This window comes from Erithacus rubecula (assembly GCF_903797595.1).
Source record: "Erithacus rubecula genome assembly, contig: scaffold_150_arrow_ctg1, whole genome shotgun sequence".
Lineage (NCBI taxonomy): Eukaryota > Metazoa > Chordata > Aves > Passeriformes > Muscicapidae > Erithacus > Erithacus rubecula.
Window position 1 is genome coordinate 284,973 of NW_027636151.1, and position 27,841 is coordinate 312,813.

General features: G+C 46.2%; 1 protein-coding gene across 1 annotated transcript; it reads right to left on the reverse strand.

The window, feature by feature from the left end:
* LOC306815538 (uncharacterized protein) lies at positions 1 to 27,209 on the reverse strand (the record flags this gene model as incomplete). The annotated part of the gene is made up of 3 exons (XM_079332117.1): positions 27,143 to 27,209; positions 26,473 to 26,988; positions 1 to 137 (listed from the first exon to the last, which is right to left on the reverse strand). The coding sequence occupies exons 1-3, from the start codon at positions 27,177 to 27,179 to the stop codon at positions 1 to 3; spliced, it is 690 nt and encodes a 229-aa protein (XP_079188243.1). The 5' UTR covers positions 27,180 to 27,209.
* Between the last annotated feature and the right edge of the window lie 632 nt (positions 27,210 to 27,841).

Here is a 27,841-nt window from a genome sequence, read left to right on the forward strand (position 1 = left end):
TTAGATTATGAGCTCAATGTTATCAATTGCAAATATTTTGGAGAGGGCCCAGAGAACTCCCAAGGTGAGGTATGCAGGCTTCAGGTACACGACCACAGTACAGGGACAAAGGAGCTCTGTGCTCAGTGGAGTGGAGACTGAGGACAGTGGAGGAGAGTCATCAGAGTGCTTAAATAGCTGTTTCAGAGACACTTTTGATATAGTGTAAAACAGCCTAAGAAAGAAAGAATGAATGCAAAGTGCAGCTGGGATAGTCCAGACTGGATGCAAGATGAGAGGTGTCCCAGTCTGGGGTTCCTCCTTTGCCCCAAGATCACCCCAGAGGGACACGAAGGTGGTTCAAACCCTGGTTTTCTCCCAAAGCCACCGAAGAGAGACTGCCGGAGACGGTTTTCTCTTTTTCCAAGGACTGTTTATTATCTCTTATCTCTGGGACCTTTTTGCCTGGCCAGCAGGGTCTGCTCAGCCTGGCATCCATGGTGGAATCTGTCTGGTGAAGGCAGGCCTTATCTTATATAGTTAGTACTACGTATTACATGTTTACAAAATTTTACCAATACAATACAATTTTATTAAATGGTCCAGCCCTGATCCCAACCAATCCAAGGGTGCCAATGTGTCACCCAACATGGATGACATGGAGAAGAAGGAGGAAAAGGTGTCCACCCCCCAAATTCTCCATTTTGGCCACGTGTCCCTTATCATAAACATTCAAGAAAACCTATTTATCTACGTTCTAACATTCTAATTTACACTCTACTCATCATTATTTTCTGTGTCTCTTCTCTCAATGTGGACAGATTCTCCCAAGGAGCCAAATCCAGCCCCTGCAGCTCCTGGGCAGCACTCAGGGGTCTCTGAGGGGTCTGCCAGGGGGGGTTTTGCACCCCCAAAGGAGCCAGGGAAAAACCCTGGACTCCCACATCTCCCCCCTCTGTTTGCACCAAAAAGACCTCCTTCACGGTTTTGTCCAGAGCCCTTTTCACAGCTTTGTTCAAGGCGTGCCTAGTGCATGGGATGATGCATGGCAAAGCAATGAGAATAGTAACAAGCTCCACTAATATATAAAAACCTACTTTCAAAATTTCTTTTTACAAAGGTAAAAGATCAAAAAGGTCAAACAGACCATCCAGGCACAATAACTGTGCTAGAACTCGGAAGGATGGTTAGTTTGAGACTACAATATAATTGCTATATACATTCTAATTCAAAGTAACATCCATTGTTTGGTTCTTTTTCACCCCTAAAACATCACATACAATTCCAAAATCCATTGTTGAACCAAAAATTTCTAATTCTTTTGGTTTGAAAACAGCCACAGGGAGAAATTGAACCCACACATGCCATCCATTCACAGGAGTTGTCACAACTCACATCACCCATGAAGGGATACCCTCTGGAATGGGCCATTCTTTCACTGGCAATCCCACCAGACATGTTGAAAATGGCTTTTTTGCCTGGAATGCCTCAAACAAATTGTTTCCAACCCCACTGTCCATGATAAACTTTCCCAAACACTCTCCCTTGGCTGCATCACTGGTAAATCCTCTTTTTCACCTAATACAGTTGACAAAAAATAAGATACAACAGCATATAAACAATCATTTTTCACTGTCAGTCTTTAAGTCTTTTAAATCTTGTTTGAAGAGAAGTTCACATCCTTTTTCCTTGATGTCTGCCAACACTCCCCTTGGAATCTTGGCGGCTTGTTGTACTGGATCATTGTGAGGAGGGTCTCCTGCTAATTCTGCCATGGTGAGGTTAGCATGAGCACCACCTTGGTATTTCCTTCGCAGCTCCTTCAAAGCTCTTCTCCATCTGCGCTCCCACATAAGTCCTTGTGTGTCAGTAAGTATCAATGACACAAGAGATTTCATGTCACATGAAGTCAAGTCATATTCATTGAGAATACCTTTTAAAAACGGTTTAAAATATGAAGATCCCAGTCCATAATCTCTAATTGCCTTAATAAAATTTTTAACTAAATCATAATTTAATTTTTGCCATCTTTGGTTTTGTCCTTGTGGGTCATAATTCACTGGCATGGCTATTTCACCAGTCCCAGTTGCAGGACATTTTCTGCTTCTTGTCAAGTCCATTCGAATATTTGTCCAATCAACTAAAGTATCTTGAGCTGCTGTTGCAGGTCTGTGTGTCTCTGTAGGAATTTGTCTGTTCAAAGGTATTACTTGTTGAGATTGAGGCCAAGCTGCTGCCTCATCTATTTTTTGATTCATTGGTATTGTAGAAATCTGCGGTCCTTGCCGCATTGTTCATTGAAAAGTCCTTGCCCATTATTGTCATCAACCTTGTTCTTCCCTTTATTATCACTTGTGCTGTCATTTCTAAATCTGTAAGAATTGTCCTTGAAGATCTGTAAGATAGGAAAACCCATTCTATAATTAAAAGAGGGTCTTTTTTGTATTCGTCCCACTGAAAAATCAAACCATATAGCTGTGTTTCTTCTCCCAACACTACTAAATGGAATGGTAAAGAGTCCACGTATCGGTGTGGAGTGGCGAGTGCCACAGTAAGTCCTACTAAAAATCCATTGTCAGGTACATGTTCCACTGTGAAAGGAGATCTCTTCCCCATACAGTGAATGGCTTTTACACGAGTAATAGCTGTCTTCTGTCCGGGTCCTGTGAATGTTATTGAATTTTCACTTTGGAGGCATACAGAACTTCCTCCAATGCCTGTGATTTGATCCAAAGGTACAATCAAGTTCCATTCTCGAGGTCAGAAAATATATGAAATCAGTGTCACGTCCGGTGTTCACCATCCCTGTGATGGTTGTTTTCCTGTTATGGTATATCAAGTCCCAAGTAATAGTTGGCTGGTCACGGGTTATGTACTTCAACCATAATGTGTGTACTTCGACATGGTCATTATAGTGTGGATGCCCTTCGCCCATCACCAGCATTGCTTGATGCTCCAATGGATGCGATGGCAGAGCTATCCCTTTTGCCAGTTGAGTATTTTGTGGAATTGTCAATGGGGGTCGAAGAGCCCTTGCTAAAATTGTCATCTCTTCAAAGCAGTCTGCTGAAACAACAGTAGGATACATTGTCACTCCAAAATTGCTGCACCGGTCTCTGCCTATTATCAAAAAATCTTGTCTCTTTCGGCACGGTGCTTTCAGTCCTGTATGTATAGATGCAGATTCTTCATTCAAAAAAACAAGTCACTTTTGAAGCTGACAGGATGTACTGCGTTCCTGGGCAGCAAATCCCTGTCACAGGGGATGTCCCCTAACACCCTGCTGAGGGAGTCAGATTGACGCTCCCCGACAACTGTATTGTCTGTGCCGGTGTTGTTGCTGTTCCTTGTTGCACTGCCATCATTTCTGTCGTAGCACAAGATGGTCCTGCACTTCGTGTTTTTTGGCAGTGGCAATGGTTTTCTGTCCACATCCGTCAGAGAATAACATTCACTTGCCAGATGTCTTCCTCTGCGACATCTAGGGCAAAGTTCTGGTGGCTTGGAAGTCTTTGTGGATTGAGGACAATTTTTCCTAAAATGTCCAAAAACCCCACAGTTGTAGCATTGTCTTTTAGATGGATTATTTTTCTTCTTGAAATTTGCAAAAACCTTTTCATGTTGTTCTTGAAGAACTTCTGTCATTTGCTCCTTGACAACTGAAGCTATATGTTGTGGTGTTCCAATCTTGCTGCAGGCTTCAACCATCTCCGTCCTCTCTCTGTGGAGACACAAACAGAACCCTTCCCCCAAATGCTTACTTTGTAAGCTTTTCAACTTTCTCTGTCTCTAAATTTTTGATCAAAACTGGAAAATTTTCCCTTGTACTATTATTTCAAGTATTATCTAACAAAGAAAACAAACTCAAAGTTTACAATCTTCTGCAAGTAAACATTATACAATAATTAACAATACTTTAAATAACAGACATACATTTACAAGATTAGATAATTATCAATTAAAAAAAAAAACTGTGTCATCACCTCAGGGTCTGCAGACAGCTGACAAACCTTGATTCAATGAGGAATTAGATGGTCATCTCTGGAAAATGAACACCAAATTCACTTCAAAGTCAGCTTCAGCTGTTATATTGATAAGTCAAATTGTCAATCCAAACGATTGGAATATTATTTTGATGCAGAAAACACCTGAGTTTACACAATTTCTCTTTCAGTTAGAATCGAGGCTTGGCCAGAGCCTAAACTCTAATTGGAAGAGAACTCCCTGACATCTTCTTATTAAAGAAAAAACCCCAACTCTTAACAACAAAGTTACAATTAAACATTTCAAAAAGAAATCAAACTCCTCTAGCAACTCATTTTCTCTAAAATTCATCTTTAGGGTAAGATGCTTTGAACATGGCAAGACACTGCAGTGCTTCTATGATAACAACTCAGGAAAACCATAACATTAATTTTTTTTTTTCTGAGAATGAAGCTCAAATAATTTTCTGGAATTCTGCAAAATATTCAAAACCATAAGACAGCACAGTGCCAGGTCACAAAAGACCTGCCAAAATAAAAGAGAGAATTAATAAAAAGGAAAACAAAGAAACATTAAGTTCACAATTTAGCTGATTATCTTCATACATTTGATTCAAGGACACATCTGGGGGCTTTCCAAAACTTACTTAAAATATTGAAAGATTTCAGATTAAACAATGAAACAGAAAACAAAATCGTTCTGTGATATAGAATTCATACAATCTTATTACAGTGTTTTTAACATTAAATACAGAAACTAAATTTCAGTTTTAAAATCCAACTCAAAATCTATTGATTTATATTGACAATATTGCAAATACTTATAAACTGGCTTCTCTAAAACAATTAACTATAGGAAAATTAAAACTCAATGTTGACATTTAATGTCCACTCATATCTGACCAATAACAAATCACTAAATATAGGTGATATATATTCAAATAAAACACAAAATACCTTATTATACCTTCAATTATTAAAATACCTAATACTATTAAAATACCTTTACCATTCTTAAAGTTTCAGCTATTTTTTTAACAAAATTGCAAAAACAAACACCTTTATTTTAACATACAAGAACTGAAAATAAAACTGACTCTCTTGTCCTGTTCCCTTGTTCTGTTTGTTCTCCACAGTATAGATAAAAAGCAGCTCTTGGCCTCTCTCCATCCCCCATTCCCCTCCCGTCTGCAGCACTGGGTCTGTGCAGGCACAGGGGGAGCAGCGGGGGTGCTGCTGGAGCCTCTGGAGCAGGGTGGCTGTGCCTCCCCCCCTCTCTCGGTGAGCCTGGGCTGTGACCTCACGCTGCTGTGCCTGGGTTTGCTCTGTCCGGCTCTGTCCGGGCAGCTGCCTGCAATTGCTTCAAAGTTGTTAATTTTTTCACCTTTGACTTAAAAAGCATAAATTTCTCTCCCCATTAGAATCTGCCAGTTCTAATGTGGACAACTCAGGTTTCCCTGAAACAGGGCATTCATCTCCTCCCCCAGCATTTCTGACAGCTGGAGACAGGTCTGTCTGTGTCTTTTTGCAATTCTCGCTTTCCTGCGTCCCGGCCATTGCCGCAGGTTGCCCCTCCCTGGACATCCCTTGCAGCTAAATGCACCGAATCCGCGCTTTTTTCCTGTTTTTGTCCCGGTCAGTGTGAAGGCTGCTGCTCCCTTCCCCCTTTGGGCTGAGAGCCGCCCGCATGGTCCTGTCCTTCTGCGTCCCAGTCCCCGCAGGTTGCCTCTCCCTGGACATCCCTGCGGCACCGAGCCCGCATTTTTTCGTGGTCCCGTCCCCCTCCCCTCTGTCCCCCACGCCCGGGGAGTCGCCTGCAGCGCTCTCCCACCTTCTGGGGTCAGGGTTTCTGAAGGGGTGAAATAGCAAAAATGTATGTCCTGCAACTCACTTGGAAATATTTCTAACTTAATTTTTTCCCTGGCCTTGCTGATGGCAAGGCCCTTGCTGAACCACCTGCTGCTGGTAAGGCAGTCATAAACTTCCCTCCCCCAGCTCATAGCTAGGTGAGAATCCTTCCCCAGTCTCTGAGGAACTTTAATTGCTTTCTCCGCCTGCTGATAGCAAGGCAGCCGTAAACCTCCCACCCCCTGCTCATGGCTAGGTGGGAATCCTATGATGCGTCTGATTCTGAACCATCTTACCCAAAAGCAATCCGTCCAAAATCGATTCGGAGGTTCCTGAAACTGACCAGCAGTGCACAGGAGCGAGGCTTCCCAGGACACCTCCTCTCCGACTCGCGTCTGGAACTCGGCTTTTCTTGGCAGAGGGCCATAAATCTCCTCCACAGTCCTTTTCAACAGCGTGCCTCTTCTGAAGTTCTGTCTTTTGGGGGTCTGTACCTGCCTTTGCAGGCTACAAGGATCCACCAGGGTCCGTGCCAAATGTCTCTGCCTGGGGGTGTCTCCTCCATCTCGGTGCGTCTTCTTGACCTTGCCCTTCTGGGGGTCCAAACACACCTTTGTGGGCTGTGGTGCATCCAGAGACGTCAGATGTCACTGCCCAGCCAGGGGGATGCCAGATGTCAATGCCCAGCCAGGGACGCCAGGTGTCCCAGTCTGGGGTTCCTCCTCTGCCCCGAGATCACCCCAGAGGGACACGAAGGTGGTTCAAAACCTGGTTTTCCCCGAAGCCGCCGAAGAGAGAGTGCCAGAGACAGTTTTCTCTTTTTCCAAGGACAGTTTATTGTTTCTTATCTCTGGGACACTTTGCCTGGCCAGCAGCGGTCTGCTCAGCCTGGCATCCATGGTGGAATCCGCCTGGTCAAGGCAGGGCTTATCTTATATAGTTAGTACTACGTATTACATGTTTACAAAATTTTACCAATACAATACAATTTTATTAAATGGTCCAGCCCTGATCCCAACCAATCCAAGAGTGCCAACGTGTCACCCAACATGGATGACATGGAGAAGAAGGAGGAAAAGGTGTCCACCCCCCAAATTCTCCATCTTGGCCACGTGTCCCTTATCATAAACATTCAAGAAAACCTATTTATCTACATTTTAACATTCTAATTTACACTCTACTCATCATTATTTTCTGTGTCTCTTCTCTCAATGTGGGCAGATTCTACCAAGGAGCCAAATCCAGCCCCTGCAGCTCCTGGGCAGCACTCAGGGGTCTCTGAGGGGTCTGCCAGGGGGGTTTTTGCATCCCCAAAGGAGCCAGGGAAAAACCCTGGACTCCCACACATGAAATGACAAACAATCAAATATTTAAGTTTCAGATTACTACTCCCTTCTAACTTTTAATTTTTTTCAGTACGGTAACTAAAATCTTAATTTTCTAAGATTAGTGTTTCAGGGCGATCCTGGAGCCGGGGGACCCCCGGCAGCCTGGAGGGGTGCGGGAGGTTGGTGCTGAGCGGGCTCCGGGCCCCCGAGGCTGAAAGGGGCGCTGACTGCTCCAGCTGCCCTTGGGCAGCGCCACCATCAAACCCAATGCGCTCAGCCCTTGTTCTCCCCGCCAAAGCAGGATTTCCCAAACCTTGGCACCGAGGAGGAGGCCATGAGGACGAGGTCGATGTCCCGGGAGCTGCAGGCACGTGAGGAGAATGTCAGTGCCTCTTTCCCCCTGTGTCCTGCTCCATCTCCCAGCCCAGCACGGCCCCGGCTGCAGCACAGCCCTGGGGGAATCTCCTTGCCCTTCTCTCTGGCACGGAGGCAAATCCCATCCTGTCCTTGTCCTTCCTCCTCCAGACAAGGAGCTGAGCACGGACAGCAGGGAGGACAAATCCCCGCGGCACAGCCTCGGGCAAGAGGCCGTTTGCAGCGGCTCCATGGTGCAGGAATGCAACGGGGAGGAAAAGCCCCGCAGATCCCGCAGCAGGAGGGGCTGCAAACGCACAGCCCGGGGATCCCAGCAGGAAAGAGCCAGCCCGGTCCAGGGAGGCGGCCGGAGCTCAGAACTGGGGCTGCGTGAGCAGCTTCACCATGGGGAGAAGCCCCACAGATGCTCAGAATGTGGGAAGAGATTCAGGTGGAGATCTGACCTGATCAGACACCGGAGAATCCACACAGGGGAACAGCCCTATGAGTATGGGGAGTGTTGGAAGAGATTCACCCAGTGGGCAAGCCTGAATCTTCATCAGGGGATCCACACTGGTGAAAGACCCTTCGAGTGTGATAAATGCAGGAAGAGGTTTCAGCGAATGTCCCATCTCTTCGAGCACTATCGCACTCACTGGGATGAGAGGCCCTTCTGCTGCTCCAACTGTGGGAAGGGATTCAAGTTCTGCTCCACCCTCGTCACCCACCGGCGCATCCACACTGGGGAGAGACCCCACGAGTGTCCTCAGTGTGGGAAGATCTTCTCCAGGAGCTCTCACTTGACCAGACACCAACGGAGTCTCCACTGAGGGAAGCTCTGCAACTGCCCCGAGTGTGGGAAGAGCTTCGTGCGCTGCTCGAGCTCCATCCCCATGGCAGGAGCTGCACTGGATGATCCCCAGGGACCCCCGGTGGGCAGAGCCCCCCTGAGCCCTGGTGCTGCTGATCCGTGTTGGGAAGACACCTGGCTGGGGGCTCCACATCCTCCTGGCTCCCTTTGGCCTGGATTTTCTTTGCATTTCTCACTGTCCTTCCCAAATATCGACATCCAGGTAAAAATAAAGATGTTGAATAATGACATGGTTGGGCACGTGGGAGCATATTCCAGGGGATGTGGGGGATGCTGGGTCGCAGAGACTTGAGGGTTCCAGGGAGGGACTTGGGGGTTGCTCAGGTCTTTAGGAACCCCAGCCCCAGTGGCTTTGGCTGTGCTGGGAGACCCTGGCAGAGGTTCTGGGGCAGCTCATGAACAACCCCCTGCCCTGACACTGTCCCCATGTCCCCCTCTCCCAGCTCCTGCTGTCCCCTGTTCAGGATCCCCCTCTCCTCGCTGTCACTCCCCTTGCCTCTGGCCAGTTCCCATCTCACCCCACTGTCACTCCTGTCCTGCTCCCATCCCAGTGCAAATCCCATTCCTGGTTTCATTCCCTGTCTCATATTCTTTGCCCTGTTGCCATTCACATATTCCCAGTCCAATATTCCCTGTTTCCCTTTTTGTATTTCCAGTGCTACTCCCATTCCCACAATTCAATTTCTATATTTCCAGTCCCCTTCCCATATCCCCATTGCCAATCCTGTTACCATATTCCCATTTCCATTCCCTGTCCTATGATGTTAATCCCCATCCCATATCATCTCCCCAGTTATTATTTCCATATTCCTGGTTCCTCTTTTCACTCCCGTTCCCATGTCCCTGTCCCCATTCCCAGTTTCATTCCTTGTCTCTGTCCTCATTCCCAGTTGTTGGAATGTGTAACACAGAAGCCTTTTAGAGTCCCTCCGAGAGAGAACAGAATGCAATAATTAAATTAAAAACATTTTCAGACATAAGGTATACTAAGCGACACCAACATGAAATAGATCTCTAAGGTTTAGTTTAAGAAGTAGAAATATTAAGTTGCATAGATATGAAGTAGAAGTATAAATCATAGTGTGAAGTACATAGAAATATGTTTTAAATGCCCTAAGAAGTAAAAGCCATAGAATCTCATGTAAAAATCAAGCTGCAGTTGGAGCTTAAAAAGGGTTCTAGACAGAATAAAAATAGATTAAAAATATATTTTATATTCTTCAGATAGAACAGATAGTCAATGTGCACAAGTTAGACATAAGCTTTTGTATTAGAAAACCAGGATTCTAATAGGTTTAGGAGAAATGCTTCAGGTTCCTGTTTTTTGATCATTGGGAAATTTGTCAATAAAAATCCGTGTGTTGAATCCAGAGCTCTCTCTCGCTCCTGTCTCGTTGCTCTCTCTTCTTCCCCCACCATCATCATCACCACTACCAACCTGTGAGAGAAGAAGAAGAGGAAGATGAAGAAGAAAAGTTCAGAAGAAGAAAGGCCAGGGAGCATCTGCCTCTGGAGACTCTGCACCAGCCGCAGCTTCCACCTCTTGCAGCAGAGAGCTGCTCCTGCTTCCATCGGGACTTTATGGCAGAGAGATTGAACAGGGACTGGAGAGCCTTGGGCTCTTTGCCTTTGGAGCCTGACGTGCCTTCACAAGAAACAACTTTACAGCAGCCAGCAGCTGCTCTGCTCTGGGAAGATCTAAATCCATAACCAATCCCCACAGCCGGTCCCAGTCCTGGTCCCTGTCCCCATTCTCAGTCCCTGTCCCCATTCCCTGTTCTATTCTCAGTCATGGTCTCGATCCTGTAGTTCCAGACCCTGTCCCTTATTCCTTGTTCCCTTCACGCTCTCAGTCTTTTAATCCAGCTCCCTGTCCCCATTCTATCAGCCAAATTCCTGGTCCCTGTCCTCCTTCCAGTCCCCTTCCCACACCTGGTCCCATTCTCAGTTCCACTTCATTATTCCCATTAGCATTCCTGGTCCCTGAACACATTCCCTGTCCCTGTTCCCTTTCTAGTCCCATTTCCAGTTTTATTCCCTATCCCTGTCTCATATTCCAGGTCTTGGTCCCTGTCGAGGTCCCTGTCCCCATGACAAGTGCAGAATTCCCAGTCCCTGATCGCATTCCCATTCCCTGTCCCCATTCCCGGTCCCTGCCCCATTCTAGGTCTGCATTGTTATAAATTTTTCTGTAATAAATTGATCAACTCCAATAAATGGAATCAATAAAGAATTTATTGATCAAGCAGCAATAAGCAAATCAGCGCTGGGGTCCGGGGAGTCTCCGCTCCACCAGCGGCGCGCACCCCACTCCGTGTCAGTCCCTCTGTTATTTTCATCTTCTCCCATGTCCGTGCCTTTCAGCATCTTCTCACGTTCTTTCTGTGTCTGCACAGCCAGTTGCTGGGGGCTCTTCTGGCTCCTGGTGGTCGTGGGGAGGAAGGCTGTGGTCTTCTTCTCTTAGCCATTGGTTGACTTTTTCCTATCTTTTTTTTCAAGCATCCACAAACTGGGCACATACACATACAGATGTTTGTGGCTATTTGAGATATAATCTTTCAGCTAGCTTAAGCAAGTCTCAGTGGTCTTTTGGCCGTGTTCCCTAATTTAGCAATGTTTGATTAGCAAAGTCTTACACGTACTCTGTTACAATTCCCCCTTTTTATCATTTTTGCTGATCAAATCTTTGCAATTCTGCATGGCTCAGTTCTAACCCTTCATCCTGTATAGGCTCATACTGTGCTCTTACCAACATTAAGTGCAGGGCTTCCAGCTTTCTTTTGACTATTGAATGATTTTGTTAAAAATACATGGTCCAAAGGTCAACACTAAAATCACCAATATTAGGGGTCCTGCAATAGTGGACAGTAGGGTAGTTAGCCATGGAGAATGGTTAAACCAGGACTCATACCAGCTCTGCTGCAGTTCTCTTTCTCGTTTCTGTTTCTCTAGGCCCTCCCTGAGTTCAGTCATGGTATCCCTAACAACTCCAGTATGGTCTGCTTAAACACAACACTGTTCCCCTAGTGCAGCACATAATCCTCCTTGTAAAAACATAAGGTCAAGTCCCCTATGGTTTTGCAATGCTATTTCTGACAGCGATCTTAACCATTTTTCTAATGCACTGATTGATTTTTCAATTGGAATTACGTCCTTATCTACAGCTATTCCGAGTGATTGAAACTTTTGGTTCTGCTGCACAAGTGAGGTTATCCCTGTCCCTGCACCTGCAATTCCTACAGCCATCAGGGTGGCTATAGTCAAAGTGATAAATGGTTCTCGTTTTTGTAAATGATGGTTTGGAGAGTTCTGATTATCATACACAAATTCTTCAGGGTGGTATGTGATTCTGGGAATAATCATCACTTGTCCTGTTTGGATTATTCCCCCGCTGCATTCTCTCTTGGGAGGTATACATTTTTTTGGTTTCCATTCTACACTAAGAGCTTTATTTCTTCCTGCTCCTGGATTCCAGTGTGATGCAATTGTTTCACATCCCCAGTGTGCACAATAATACTGTCCAGGGCTATTACAATACCCTGGTCCGGGGTTGGAGCTAGGACAGAAATAGAATCCTTTCAGATTTGAGCAAGGGCCTATGGGCACTATTTGGCACAGAGTGATCGTGAAACTAGGTGCTCCAGGAGTTGTAATAGTCTGTATCACATGTTGATCTTCCTATCTAATTAAGCACCACTTAAATGGTTGATGGAGGTTACCTTCTGCCCGCGCTCCTTTTTCCCATATGCAGCCTAAAATGATTATCAAATACATAAAGTAAAAGAAAAGTGGTGGATTCCTTTTCTTAATTAAAATTCCCCTTGCTGGTTCCCGTAATGCTGTAATTTTGACCTCGGTTTCTGTGCCTCCCTTAGGTGAAAGGCTGGGGGATTTTGTGGTCGGGGTCCATAGGATGTGTTTGTGCTGACCCCTGGGGCTTTCCAGCATTCTCCCCTTCCTTACGTCTCTGCCTCCTTCGCCTACACATTTTCCTTACAAATTTTACACCTTATGCATGCAAAAGGATAACATATACAATCTTTTCCAAGACATAATATGGTATTAACTTAATTCATTAGTTCTTTTATGCAGTTTAAGATCAGTGTCTCTGGGTTTCCCTGGCATTCCCACTGCTCCTCAGGGAGGGCTCCTTTCACTCGACTGGCGTCCAGCCCCGCTCAGCAGTTCCAGTGGCAGTTTCTGTGGTGAGCAAGACAAGATAAGGTCCCTCCCAACGAGGGGTCAGTGAGGTCCCTTTCTGTGTTCTAATTAGAACTCTATGCCCTGTTTTTATGTTGTGGATTGCAATCTCAAGTGGAGGTCTTTGCACCACGAGGCTCTTGTTTAACAACTGACCTCGTCAAACCATGAGTTGTGTAACGAACTGTTGGAGCTGGTGATTGTCAAGCATGGGATGGTCTCTGGGAATGTCTAGATCATATGGCATTCCATACAGCATTTCAAAAGGGGAAATTCCTACATCAGTACGAGGTTGAGTCCTGATATTATTAAGGCTAATGGGAAACACTTTACCCAAGACATGTTAGTTTTCATGGTTAATTTGGTTAGCTGTGTTTTTATTTCCTTGTTAATCCTTTCCACTTTTCCCGAGCTTTGTGGATGCCAAGGGGTATACTATTCCCATTTAGTTCCCAGGGCATCAAAGACCTCCTTTATTATCTAAATGCCTATAGCAGTTCCTTAGGGTCTGCTTCTCAGCCATCGGGAAGCTCCCATTTTCCTTCTTCAGCCTCTTTTGCTCCCATTTGTGCTAATTAGGGTTTTTTTGTGTGGTTTTGGGGTTTTTGTTGTTTTTTTTGGGGGGGGGGTTGAATTTTTTTGTTTGTTTGTTTGTTAGGCTTTTTTTGACTGTGAAGGTGAACAAATAATGCTTTTTCCCATGTAAGCAACAAAATTATGTGTAATATCATCACTACAGTGTAAAGCTTTACTTTTAAAATCATCCCAACATTCATTACAGGCAGGTTCAAATAAATCTAGCCCACAAGTCAGTCATTTTTCTCATGTCCATTCTTCTTCACTTTCTTTTTCTCTTATTACCAGCAAGGCCACCTTTTTAGCTTCCTGATCTGCTAGGTTATTTCCCCTAACTAGTGGAGTTAGTCCCTTTTGATGCCCTCTTAAATGAATTACTGCTATTCCTTCAGGCCCTCACAAGGCATGTAAAATCTGAATTATTAATTCCTGGTGTATCAATCCTTTTCCCTGTGAGTTTATTAATCCCCTTTCTCCCCAGATTTTCCTAGAGGTATGTACTATGCCAAAAGCATACTTAGAATCTGTATAGATGGTTCCCACTTTTAACAACTTGAGTGCTCTTAAAACTGCACACAGTTCTCAAGCCTGTGCTGACCAGCTAGGACTTAGCAGGCCTGACTCAATTACCTCAAAAGTTTTACCATTAATTATGGCATGTCCTGATTTCCTCTTACCCTTAATTCCCCGGGGTGATCTGTCCACAAAAAGTTTTTCTCCAGTTTCTAATTCCTCTTCCTCAAGATCTGGCCTAATTTTGGTTTGCTCTTCAGTATTCCGTAAACAATCATGTGTAATAGATTCGGTTGCTTCCCCGTACAAAAATTGGGCCAGATTTTGTAAACTGGTGTCCTGGGTTGATGTTACAATGCTTTGTATCCCCAAATCGTGTGCTGTTCATGCTTGGGAGGTTTGTTTTGCCCAGTGCCGCCGCCGCTGGCTGGGGCTGCCGCGCTCCTCCCCGCTCGCCCTCCCCCTGCCCCGCTTGCTGCTCCTCTTGCTGCTCGGCAGCTGCTGCTGCTTGGCTGCCCCCACCTCCTTTCCCCCCTCTTTGCTTGGCTTAGCTACTTTTTGCTGCTTTTTTGCATCTATTTCCCTTATTAGCTAGGAATAACACCCGAACCTGATTCGGACTCCACCTGATCTGAAACCTCAAGAAGATCCCGGACCCTGTTCATGACAAGACACACTCCTGGGGGCTCCTTTGGGAGATTTTCTTTCTAACTTTGTCCCAAACCAGGACAAATATTTTGGCGTCCAATGTGCGACAGGAGGAAGTGGAAAAAACTTTATTACTTTGTAACTGTGTATTGGTATAGATTTATAATGTCTTTTGGGATGGAGGCTGGTGTGTGGGTTTGGTTAGTAGGGTTTTTTGAGGTCTTAATACCTCTCTGGTCTCTAGGGCTATTTTCCTATCCAGAAATAGCTCCAGTCCTGTCCCTTATCTGTAGCTTTTGTACTAGAGGGATACTGACCAAAATATTTATTGTGCTGGGCTTGGTTGTGATGGCTTGTAAGAGGTTTATGAAGATGCTGAAATTGTTTCCAGGGATATCTTCTGGATCCTGGTTATGGTTATGCATTCAGTTTGTTAGAGGAGAAGCAGGGGAGGAGGCTTTTCAGCCTTTGTTTTCCTTTCTCTCCTCTGAATTTTTTACATCTGTGAGACGTGTGCTGCCATCAAGCAGGCCAAGGGGGTGAAGCCCCTCTGGTATGGGGGGCGATGGTCCAAGTATAAGTACGGAGAGGCCTGGCAGATTGATTATTTCACACTGCCTCAGACCCGCCAAGGCAAGCGCTACGTGTGACCATGGTGGATAATGCAGAGAGATGGAACAACACGATGTGTCCCTCAGGGAGATTTGATTGTGGGGTGAGACAGAAGGAAATGTGTAAGTGTTGAAGGTCTGAGCAAGTGAGATGGAAAGAAATGTGTTAGTGTTGAAGGTCTGAGCAAGTGAACTGAAAGGTTTTACTTAATGAAGTTTTTAATATGTTCACAATATGGAGATAAGGGGTGGAATGTCCTGGGGTGACGTTGCGATGCTTTGTATCCCAGCCGTGTGTGCTGTTCATGCCTGGAATTATGTTGGGTGCTCTCAGAGTTGCTCTGACAGTGCAGGTTTGTTTTGTCTCGTTAGCCGGCGCCCCTGCCCCATCGTCTGGGCTGGGGTTGGGCTGGCGGGCGGGGCTGCCGCTCTGCCGGCTCGGCGGCTGCGCTGGGGGCTTGGCTTCGCTCCGCCTCGCTTTGCTTCGCTTCTGTTTTTTATTATTAGTTAGTTTAGCTGGGAATACCACCCTAACCTGTTCTGGACCGGGACCTGGGAACATCGAGAAGCACCTGGAATCTGCATTTTCATGACAAGCATTACGCCTTCTGCCCTCCCCGGCATCCAAAACGTTCTGAGTCTGTACATCCTCTCAGACTGCTGAAAGAGTTTCTTTTGTCATCTGTGGTTGTTTTTTCTTGTGTTGGGGAGTATTTTTCCTTTGTGTGTTTGCTAAATAAACAGGTTTTTTCCACTTTTCCTCTGAGGAAATTCTTCCCGAACCCAGTGTGGGGGAGGGGAGGAGTTGTAGGGGTTTGTTCTCTGGGGGGCTCCTTTTGGAGATTTTCCCCTAATTTGTCCTACACCAGGATAAATATTTTTGGTGCTGAAAGTGCAGCTCAAGAAAGTGGAAAAAACGTTATTACTTTGTATTGGTATAGATGTTGTTTGAACTTATAATGTCTTTTATAATGGAGGCTGGCATGTGTCTTTGGTCACTAGGGTTTTTTGAGGTTTTAATACCTCTCTGGTTCCTAGGTTTATTTTCTTATCCAGAAATAGCTCCACTACTGTCCCTTATTCATAGTTTCTGTAGTAGAGGGGCACTGACCAGAATATTTATCGGGCTGGGCTTGGTTGCAATGGCTTGCAGGAAGTTTATAAAGATGCTGGAATCAGTTCCAGGTGTTATAAATGATTCGTGCTAATTAAATTGTATCAATATTGGCAAAATTGTGGCATTATAATTAATCAATAATTGTGTCTAATTGCTATAAGGCAAAAAGAGATAAAGGAAATGGTTAAAAAAAGCAGAAAAATTATCCACCAGATGTTAGGTGGGAGGTAGGATAGGAAGGGTATAGGTCTAAGAACAAGTGGCTAGAAATAGGCTTTCGACCTTTAACTGGGCCAAATTGGGATGATTCCACAGAGTTGGTCACTGGACTGAGGCCTCATGTGGGAATATATATTTAATTATATAACCCTAAGCTCAGTGTTGCCTGCGCTCCCTGCGAGGTCACACAGCGAACACTGAGGAAGACCCAGAGCCTTCATCGGAAACAAGACCCCGAAAGGAGGAGAGACCCCGACCACTGGTGACGCATGGCAACACAACACAGGGACGTGGATTTTGGGAATAGAAACGAGGAGGAGCTTTCCAGAAGCCTCTGTATTAATATGTATTAGTAAACAGTATGTGAGTGAGATTTTTAGCTCAATTGGTTTGGTACGGTGTGAGAGGAAGGGCCCTGCCCGTACCCCCAGTCAGTTTTGCTTCTGCTTTATTCAAACCAAATCTCATTTATACTAAATTACTCACTGCCAGATTTTGTATTTACTTAAATCTATGTAACTAATATATTTTGATTGTATTCATTTAAATACAATTGCTGTTATTATTATTTTTTATTAATTTTTTAATTTTTAAAAAAATTAGTATTTATTAAATAAATTGCTGCGAAATTTAACCTTGTTGTTTCAATTAATTGGACAAAATTGAATATATTTATTTATAACATTTTCTGAGTCTCTGAGAGATTTTTGGGCAATCATGGCCTCCAATTCTCACCTATAAGGAGTCCATGAGGAGCCTGTGTTGGGGATGGACCTCAGTGGGACCCATTAATGCTTTGAGACACTTTGGGTTTTTCTTCTGACTGGGGCTCCTGGAAAGGTTTGTGCAATCTCTTCTCAGGCCCTGAGGTTCAAGGGCTCAGCACCAAATGCACCACGGGGCTCACTGGGATCAAGTCAGTCCTGACAAACCATGGCTCTGCCTTTCTTTCCCTCTGGTCCAGGGCAGTTGATTAGGAAAGTTTTTTTCTAGAGTTATGGAGAAATATTTCAAAGAGCTTCTTAGAAATAAGTGTTCCTATTTTAAAGAGTGTCTTTTATTACTGTTTCTCTTCAGAGCAGAGTTGATTGCAGCGTTCTGTGATTGGTATTGATCCAGGGTCTCTCTTCAGGAGATCTGGCCTGCTCAGAGAAGCTCTACCTTGAGGTCTGATCCAGTGTGGACAACCTTGCTCCACATTGCCCAACCCCATCCTGTCTGTCCTCAATCACCTGGGATCTGCTTTGCTTGGAGATCTGGCAGCATTCAGGGAAACAGGGCTTTTCTTCCTTTTCTCTTTTTGAAGCAATCTAAAACTCCTGAGTTTCCCCATTACAAACAGACACCCTTCTTAAGTGTGTGCCAAGGAGGTTTCTCTTTCCAAGGCAGAGCCATGCAAGATCTGTTTTAGGCCTTTGGACTCCTTGGTTCCACAAGGCCCTGTTGTGTCACCATGGACTCTGGGTTCTGTGAGGCTCTGCAGTGTCACAATGGATGTTTGGTTCCATTGAGCCCCACAGTATCACAGTGCTCTTCTTTTTCCTGTGGCAACCAGCAGCAAACCCCACTGGCAGAGCCACATGCCTGGGAAGAAGGAGGATGGGGGACATTTGGAGTGATGGTTTTTGTCTTCCTACGTCACAGTGCTGTGGGGTGGGGCCCTGCTGTCCTGGAGATGGCTGAACAGCGGCCTGCCCATGGAAGGGGGAAGAGACAACAACCTCTGTGCATGGAACTACAACAGCAGAGAGGTCAGGCCAAAGGCTGGCTTTAAAAGTCTGTTAGCAGCAGAGGAAACATCAATGTGAGAGGAAAGATGTGTGCTAATGTCTTTACAAATCACTTCATGGGTGAAGGGATGGCTGTTAGGGTCTTTGAAATGGGTTGTAAAGTTTCTACTAGCTTTGGGCAGCAGGTTTGTTACTGGGCCCACACAGCTTGGCTCCTGAACCAGACAAGAGTCTGCACAAGGCTGAACTTCTGAACTTTGGGGGGAAATGCCAGATTCAAGGGGGAATATGGGGTACACGGGTTGGGAAGGCTGTATCTTCCGAGTACCTTGGCCAACGGGGAAGGGAAGAGGGCAAAGTGTGGCCGGGAGTTAAGGATAAAAGGAGGTTGCACTCTCTGAATCCTCGAGAGAGAAAAATCTGTGGGTGTGTGCCCTGTAAAGATGCCACCTCCTAGGACAGTGGCTGCCTTTGGTGCACCAAATGTTTCCTCTCAACTGACATCAGGAAACTGGGATGGTGAGTTTTGTTTCCCATGGAAAAGAGCCAACATTGATATCCAGGGGCCTCTCACTGGGACTGGGCTTCCACCTGCTAAAATTTCATAGGGTGCAGGATTTCTGCCAGACCAAAGCTGCCACCACCGAGAAGCCTGGGTGCTGTTGGAGTGCCAAATGCCTCCTCATAACTGACATCTGGAAATGGGGATGTTGATGTTTTTCTCCTGTGGAAAAAGGCACTATTCTTTATGGTCCTTTGGGAGTGGTAATGGGTTTGTTTATGCTAAAATTCCCTACGTAACAGGATTTTCCCAGGCCAAAGCTGCCAACTCCTAGGACCATGGCTGCATTTGGTGTGCCAAAAGCCTCCTCTGAACTGACATCAGGAAATTGGGATGGTTAGATTTGTTTCACATGGAAAAGAGCCACTAGGGTCCGGTAGCTGGGACTGACCTACAAACTTCTCATAGTCCATATGGTGCAGGATTTCTCCCAGAGCAAAGCTGCCATATCCTCGGACCACGGCTGTCATTGGACTGTCAAATGCCTTCTCCAATGTGACATCTGGAAACGGGGATGCTGATTTTGCTTCCTGTGGATAATATCAACCGTTCATGTGCAGAGAACACAGGCCAGCCCTGCGCTCCCCAGGCAGGGAAAGCCCCGGGATGCCCCAGAGGATGGAGCACGGCCGCTGCGGGGTGTCTGCCCGGCCCCTCTGCCCTCCTGTCCCTGGCCACGTCCACAGTGGGTGCCATGGGGCCAAGCTGGCAGCAGCCATCAGCCTTGTGGCAAGACCTTGAAGTTCACAGTGTTGTGGAACTGAAGCTTCAGCACAGAGACCTTTCCAACCTGATCTGCCCTCGTTCCTCTGAGTCTCTGCACAGAACACGGCATGGAACAGAACAGCAGGAGGGGCCTGTGTGTCCCAGGGCTCTGGATTTGCACCACTTTTGCTCCACAGAGATGCAGGCAAAATGAAGAAGCCAAACTTTATTGATGGAAAGCAAAGCAAAGGGATGAGCTAAGGGGAACAAAAGGGATGGGCACAGTCTGAGGACTGGAGGGAGGGAGCAGGACTGCTGGGAAAGGATCGAGAGTGGCCTGGCAAGCTCTTTCTCCAGTTCCCTCTTGGTGGAGGTAGAACATTCCACAGGAAAGCAACTGGTGCCACAAGGAGTGGGCAGCATCAGGCAGCTCTGGGGTGAACCCTCAGGACTGCTGCATCCTGAGGGAACACCGTTGGCCTTGACCTGTAGGCACCTGCAAAAGCTTCAAATCGGCTGCCTCAGCTTCCAGGACCTCTCTTGGCCACATCCTGATGTGTGTGCAGGACAACTGCGAGGCACTGCTGGGACCCCGCGGGACAGGGGCAGCTGTCTCGTGTGCACGTAGCACCCCGTCACGGAGCTGGGCTCATCCCAAAACCACATCAACCATCTGGTGTCAGCAGAGAGGAGCAAGGAGCACTGGGCTGGCTCCTCGCAGGGTGTCTCAGCTGGGCTTGCTCCACAACACGCCCCCGTTTGAAGGGCTGCTAATGCCCAGCTGCCAGAAATGCCATCCTTGTTCTCTCCAAGGGCACAGGAAGAGCCAATGAGCAGGATGCCTTGGGAGGCAAATCCTCCAAGCCTTTGCTGAGGCCAGGGACACAGCAAGATCAGCCAAGACTCTCCACGTTGCCTGGCCCACACAGCCCAGCTCGGTGCTGGCCCTGGCCCACAGCAGCTTTCACCAAGCGAGAGGCAAATGCATATGGCCAAGGGTTGAAAAGTTAACATATCGAAATATCCATTTATAACACTCCTGAGAACTCCCAAAAAACCCCAAATTTCCCCCGAATATCCTCCGAAAGTTAACTATGTTTGCTCCTGGCACGCATGAGTTGTTGAATCAGACCCTTTGGAGAGCAGGGCACAGCAAAAGAGCTAAAAGAGAAATTGGGGATTTGGAGCCTAATTTTTACAATCGTTTGGAATTCTGGGGTCCTCTGGCACAAATAATAGCATCAATTCTTTCCCCAGGTGTTGCTGCTGCTCAGGCATTGACTACGCTTGAGAAGCTGAGATGTTGAGTGAATGAACAGCTGAATATCACTTCCACTGTTTTGAAACAAATGCTTACAGATGTAAATAGCATTAGACACCCCACACTGCAGAATAGAGCTGCTATAGATTTTTTGCTATCAGCACATGGGCACGGGTGTGAGGATTTTGATTGGATGTGTTGTATGTATCTTTCTGACCATTCTGCATCCATTCACGAGAAGATCAAACAACTGCAAGATAATATGAGGAAGTTAACTGTGGACGATTGGGGTTTGGATGAATGGGTAAAAGGATGGGGAATACCTGGGTGGTTGAAAGATATAATCAAAGGGGTTTGGATATTTTTGTTCGTTATTAGCACATTGTTTTTTCCATAAATAAAGTTAGTGATTCGCTTGATAAAATAAGATAGAATATGATATATGATATGATATGATATGATATGATATGATATGATATGATATGATATGATATAGAATATCATAAAAGATAAGATAGTATAAGGATAAGATAATATAAGAATACAATAATATAAGGCTAGGATAAGATAAGACAAGATAAGATAAGGATAAGATAACAAGGACGATTTGGCTGGTACAAAAAAAGAAGGGGAATTGTAGTAATGCTGAACAAGGTTGAGATGCTGGTGGACATGTCTGTACAAATCTGGGCCTTGTGTGGTGTGCACCAGCCAAAACCATATTTAGTTGCTCTGTTTTGCTGTTCAGTTCTTTCTGCATATTTTGCTGTTTGTTCACACGCTTCTTTCACATGCCAGCTGTTTTTGTGCATTTCTTAGTTTAGACCAGTGTCTATAATAGGTGCACAGCATGAGAAAGTTTTAGGAGTTTTTTTGGATAACTTGATTGAAACCCCCCAAGGCCGCTGGAACATAAACTATGCTAAATGGAGAGAGAAGAAGTTGAAAACACAGAACACCAAGATTAGAAGATTCAAGATAACAGGAGGCAGTGAAACTGCATGTGACCACAAATTACTGACTCTGGGGGGTTTGAATGGGTGGATCAACACCCTAAAATTACCAATTGTAGAGTGTGTGCCCACATGGGTGATGGTTCTAGAAATGGATAATTAGGGTGAATTATAAACAATAAATTGGCTTCTGCAAAATCATATTGATCTGCTGTCCAGAAGTCCAGTTTGTTCCTGCAGGGGCTGTGCCCTATAGGGCAGGACCCCATCCCCTATAGGGCACAGCCCCCATCCCCTATAGGGTGCAACCTCATCCCCTATAGGGCAGGACCCCATTCCCTATAGGGCACAGCCCCATGTGTTAGGAAGGATGAGGAGTTGACAGGAAGGTCTCACAGATGTGTGTGTATAGCAGAAAGATTTTTGAATGTAGAATCTGAAGAAGGAAGAGAGATGAGAGCAAGTTTTGATGTAGAAGAAAAGAATTGCTGAGCCAGTCTTACTGGGTAACTGAGAAGGTAAAGGGCAGTGAGCTGGAAGGGGCTTTTATGACTCTGAGCAAAGGATAAATCCACCTCAAACAAAAGATGTTTTTACCAAGGAAAAGAATTTTCACAGGCAAACAAAAATACCATGTTGCAAGTAGAGAAAAGATCTCAGGATTTTCCACTGCAAGAAAACTGAAAAACAACTTCTAGCTTAAACTGAAACACACTAACCTTTTGTGATTGGAAAATAGTAACAAGAATATTGTAATGTCAGTAGGTATGATAGGCTACAGGTGATAGTGAAGGATTGATTGGTTGTCATGTCTTAGGATGCTCTGTAATGAAAATTATTTAATGCATTGTAACCAGAACTAGAGGAAGCTTTCAGAGGAACCCACAGATGTGGCTGTCAGGCTGTGGGCTGGGCTCTTGTCACCCACGGCCCATGAATTGCTGCATCACTTGGATACAATAAACAGCATTTTAAATGATAAATAAATTACTGCATCATTTGGATATAATAAGCAGCATTTTAAAGAGCCCGCCTGGAGTTCTGCATCCCTCATTTCAGGCTCTTACAATCAGAGAGTCTTACATGCAGCAGCTTGATGGAGTGTTTTGTTAAATGAATTTCTTTTCATTTATTGCCAATTCATGCCAGTTTTATTTCTTTTGGATAATACAATCTCTGATGACTAAAAATAAGCACTGGTTCTGAAAGTGAACAAAATGAGAACACTGTGTCAAAATGCTAGAGGCTCAGTTCTAAAAACTCAGCAGCAAAAAAAAAGGCTTGAAGTTGTTAGTATTGACATTTACATTTGTTTACGAAGACAGGAAAATGCCAAAGTATTTTTTTACACTGCTCTATGTAGGGATTTTGCAGGTATTATATCTTTGTAAATGATTTACTGAATCCTACACAGAAATTGCAGGAAACAGAGTTCTATCTGCTCTTAAGATTCGATTGCAGGAATTGATAGGAAGTTGAAAGAAAGCTGTGAGTCAGCTGTGAAAAGTGGTGTGGAAGCAAAGGTCTTTTACATCAGCAATCCCATAACACCAAGGGCTCTGCACTGTTTTAGTTAGACTGTGCAGATGTCAGAATATATGATTCTAATACAATTTAGCATGGCCAAAACTGAGGTGAGTCACACTGACATCCAGTCTGGTTTACTCACACTCCAATTTTAAGTTCTGTCATGGCTGTCAAAAGCTTACCATTGCATTAAAGGATGCAGGTTCTTCTGCTGCATGCATTAAGGAGATGAAGAAAACAGAAACTTAAATTTGAGCAATTGCTCTGTTGTCACTAAGAACAAAATGGATATAAGTAATAAAAACCTCTTAAATGTATGCTAGAGAAAATTCTTCCTGGTCAGACACACTTAGTGAACATGGCTGTGTCCTGGTCAGTGTAAATACAGCCAATCATCCATTTGGGCATGTCCTTAAAAACTGCACATGGACTGCACAGTCCTGTTAGGATACCTGCATTTGTACTGCAGTGTGAAATACAAGACCGGGTGCTGGGCAGGGGGAAACTTGTTGCTTCCTCTGAGTGCAGTAAGGAGAGTTTTAGGGAAACTGCCATCAGCAGAAAGATGAAAGATAATTCTTTTGAATTTGATAATTATCTTGTTTTGAAAGATAATTCTTTTGTTTCCTGCATTTACAGTGCCTTTTGATCTTTTGGGAAACAGAAGTTGCCGATCTTACTTTCATCAAGCTTAAGTTTTCAGAGTGGTCCACACAGTTCATGGTATTCACAGCAGTGTCTGGTCAGTCACATGCTGCTGAAGCTCTTCTGAAGATCAGTTTTAATAAATAATTAGTATTTCAAAGACCACTGGTGTGCAATGACTACAGTACAATGACTGGAATGTGAGAGCAGTGAATTAACTTGCAGTGCTGCTGTGTTCTGCACAGCCTGGCAGCTAAAGCAGCAGTCCCTTTATTTGATATGCTCTGCCCTTCTGACCTGTCTCATAGCAGGCAAAGCACAGATTTTACTGCTGCCTGTCTGTCATTAAAGTGTGTCTGAAGGTGTTTTGCAGTTAGGGAGTGCATTAAAAATGCCACTTCAGTCAGTGCTGAGCTTCAGTGACAAAAATGCCACAAGCTGCTGTTGCTTTGAACGTGCAGAACCAAAGTCCTGCCAAAACACAGCAGTGGTGATTTGCTGATGCTGTGTCTGGCTCTGTTGCTGTGGAAGGGTTATGGAGCAATGAAAAATCAGCAACAAGACACTCTCTTGTTTGGTGCAGGAAAGAGCAAGAAAGAGCAATTTACTGAAAGAAACCATTGCCTTAAATAAGGCAATTCGTGCAAAACAAAATACAAACAGATCATTGGTCAGAGAAGGAGACACCTCTGCTCCCTGACTTTCTCATGGACCTTGCAGGTGTTTATCTCTGTTATGATTCTTTCTTTTGTGTTTACAGTAAAGAAGGAATCTCTAGCCTGGGAAAAATCCTGGCTAGAGGCTGAGAAAGTTTCATGGCCTGAGAAAAATACTTAGAACTTGAGAAAAAGGCCTAGCTAAAATGTGCCTAGGCCTCCAGCAGTGTCCACAACCGGGACTGGCACCGGCTGTGGGGATTGGTTGTGGCTTTAGATCTTCCCAGAGCAGAGCAGCTGCTGGCTGCTGTAAAGTTGTTTCTTGTCAAGGCACGTCAGGCTCCAAAGGCAAAGAGCCCAAGGCTCTCCAGTCCCTGTTCAATCTCTCTGCCATAAAGTCCCCATGGAAGCAGGAGCAGCTCTCTGCTGCAAGAGGTGGAAGCTGCGGCTGGTGCAGAGTCTCCAGAGGCAGATGCTCCCTGGCCTTTCTTCTTCTGTTCTTTTCTTCTTCATCTTCCTCTTCTTCTCTCGTGTGCTGGTAGTGGTGATGATGATGGTGGGGGAAAGAGAGAAGGACAAGAGAGGAGTGAGAGAGAGCTCTGGATACAATACAGGGATGTTTTTGGACAAATTACCCAATGAGCCAAAATCATGAACCTGACAAATTTCTCCTAAACCTTTAGAATTCCATAATACTAAAGTCTACATATAACTTGTGCATATGGCCTATCTGTTCTATGTGAAGAATATATAAAATATTAATATTGTAATTTTATTTTGTCTGGGACTAAGTTTTTAATGTCTCAATCAGCCAGTATTTTATAGGAGATTCCACAGCTTTTACTTTTCATGGTATTTGAAACATATTTCTACGTGCTTCACACTAAGATTTAAACGTCTACTTCATATCTATGCTACTTAATATTTTTAATTCCTGAAACTAAAACCTAGACATCTATTTAATGTCTGTGTGGTTTCTTGTACTTTAACTTCTCAAAATATTTTAAATTTAATTCTTGCATACTGTTCTCTCCTGGAGGGAGTCAGAGAGGCTTCTCTGTTCCACTCTCCAACAACCATCAATGGGGACAGGGGCAGAGAATGGGGACTGGGAAAGGGACATTGGAATGTGAATGAAAACATGAACAGGGAATGGGAATATGGGAACAGAACAGGAAATATCAAAAGAGAAATTGGAAAGAATATATGGGATGGAGATTTAGAATATAGGACAGGGAACAGACATGGGGATAGGGCAAAAGGAGTGGGAATGGGAATATGGGAAGGGGACTGGAAATAAAGAAATGGAAATATGGGAATGGGACTGGGATCAGGAATACTAGAAGGGGAACAGGACAGGGAATATGGGACTGGGAATATGTGAACGGTAACCAGGCAGAGAATACAGGACAGGGAATGATACCGGGAATGGGATCTGAACTGGTACAGGGGCAAGAGTGGTGTGAGACAGGAATGGGATGGGGGCAAGGGCAGTGACAGTGGGGAGAGGAGGATCCTGGACAGGGGGCAGTGGCAGCCGGGTCAGGGGGAAACGGGGAGGGTGTCAGGGCAGGGGGTCCTTGATCAGCTGCCCCAGAACCTCCATCAGCATCTCCCAGTGCAGCCAGAGCCGCTGGGCCTGGGGTGACCAAAGCCCTGAGCAACCCCAAGGAAACTTGAAGTCCCTGGAACACAGGGTCCTCTACATCCTCTGGAAGATCCCCCTGTGTCAGCAGGAATGTCTTAGTTCAATGTCTTCATTTTTACCCCGGAACTGGGTGTCTGGGAAGGAGAAAGAGAAACGCAAAGAAAATCCACGCCACAGGGAGGCAGCACGAAGCTTTTCCTGCACTCTGGGCACTCACAGGGCTTCTCTTAGTGGAGACGACGTTGGTGTCTGGTCAAGTTAGACCTCTGTGAGAAGCTCTTTCCACACTCAGGACACTCATAGGGTCTCTCCCCGGTGTGGATGCGCCGGTGGCTGACGAGGTTGGAGTTTTTCTTGAATCCCTTCCCACAGTCGCGGCAGGAGAAGGGCCTCTCATCCCAGTGAGTGCGATAGTGCTGCAGAAGGCTGGACCTGCTCTGAAACCTCTTCCTGCATTTATTACATTCGTAGGGTCTCTCCCCTGTGTGCATGAGTTGGTGGGTGAGTAGGTTGGACTTTTGATTGAAGCTCTTCCCACAGTCGGGGCAGCAGAAGGGCCTCTCCCCTGTATGAATGCGATAGTGCCGGAGGAGACTGGAGCGGGTTTGAAACCTCTTCCTGCATTTATCACACTCGTAGGGCCTCTCCCCAGTGTGGATCCTCTGGTGAACAGCCAGGTGTGAGCTCTGGGTGAATCTCTTCCCACACTCCCCACACTCGTAGGGCCGTTCCCCCGTGTGGATTCTCCGGTGTCTGATCAGGTTGGATCTCCACTTGAAGCCCTTCCCACATTCCGAGCACTTGTGGGGCTTCTCCCCATGGTGAAGCTGCTCACGCAGCCCCAGCTCCGAGCTCCGGCCGCCTCCCCGGCCCGGGCTGGCTCTTTCCTGCTGGGATCCCCGGGCTGTGCGTTTGCAGCCCCTCCTGCTGCGGGATCTGCGGGGCTTTTCCTCCCCGTTGCATTCCTGCGCCGTGGAGCCGCTGCAAACGGCCTCTTGCCCGAGGCTGTGCCGCGGGGATTTGTCCTCCCTGCTGTCCGTGCTCAGCTCCTTGTCTGGGGGAGGAAGGACAAGGACAGGATGGGATTTGCCTCCGTGCCAGAGGGAAGGGCAAGGAGATCCCACCAGGGCTGTGCTGCAGCCGGGGCCGTGCTGGGCTGGGAGATGGAGCAGGACACAGGGGGAAAGGGGCACTGACTTCCTCCTCACCTGCCTGCGGCTCCCGGGCCATCGACCTCGTCCTCATGGCCTCCTCCTCAATGCAGCCAAGGTTTGGGAAATCCTGCTTTGGGAAGGAAAACAAGGGCTGAGCGTGTTGGGTTTGATGGTGGCGCTGCCCAAGGGCAGCTGGAGCAGTCAGCGCCCCTTTCAGCCTCGGGGGCCCGGAGCCCGCTCAGCACCAACCTCCCGCACCCCTCCAGGCTGCCGGGGGTCCCCCGGCTCCGGGATCGCCCCTCCGCGCTCTCCCCGCTCCGAGGGTTCCCGCCTTCCCCCCTGGCTCTGCCGGGGATCCCCAGGGTCGATATCGCCCCCTCCCCGCCGATACCGGGCGATCCCACATGGGAACCGCCAAGATCCCGCAGCGCCATTTCCGGCTCGGCTTTAGGCTCCTGCAAGATCCAAACATCCCCTGAACCACAAACCACAAAATAAAATCCTCCCGGAGCACCCCATGATGGATTTGGGGCGAGCTCCCCCTCTCCACTCACCTGCGGGTTCTTGGGGGGCGATTCTGCCGCTCCCGGGAAACGGTGAGGCCTGTGCGGGCGTGCGGGAGAAGCGCTTGGTTCCAAAATCGCTCCTCCTCTTTTTCCCGCTGCTTCTCTCTCGTCTCCTCCCGCTGATCCTCTCCCAGCCGTCTCCCAGCGCAGCCAGAGCCGCTGGAACTGGGGTTCCCAACGCCCTGAG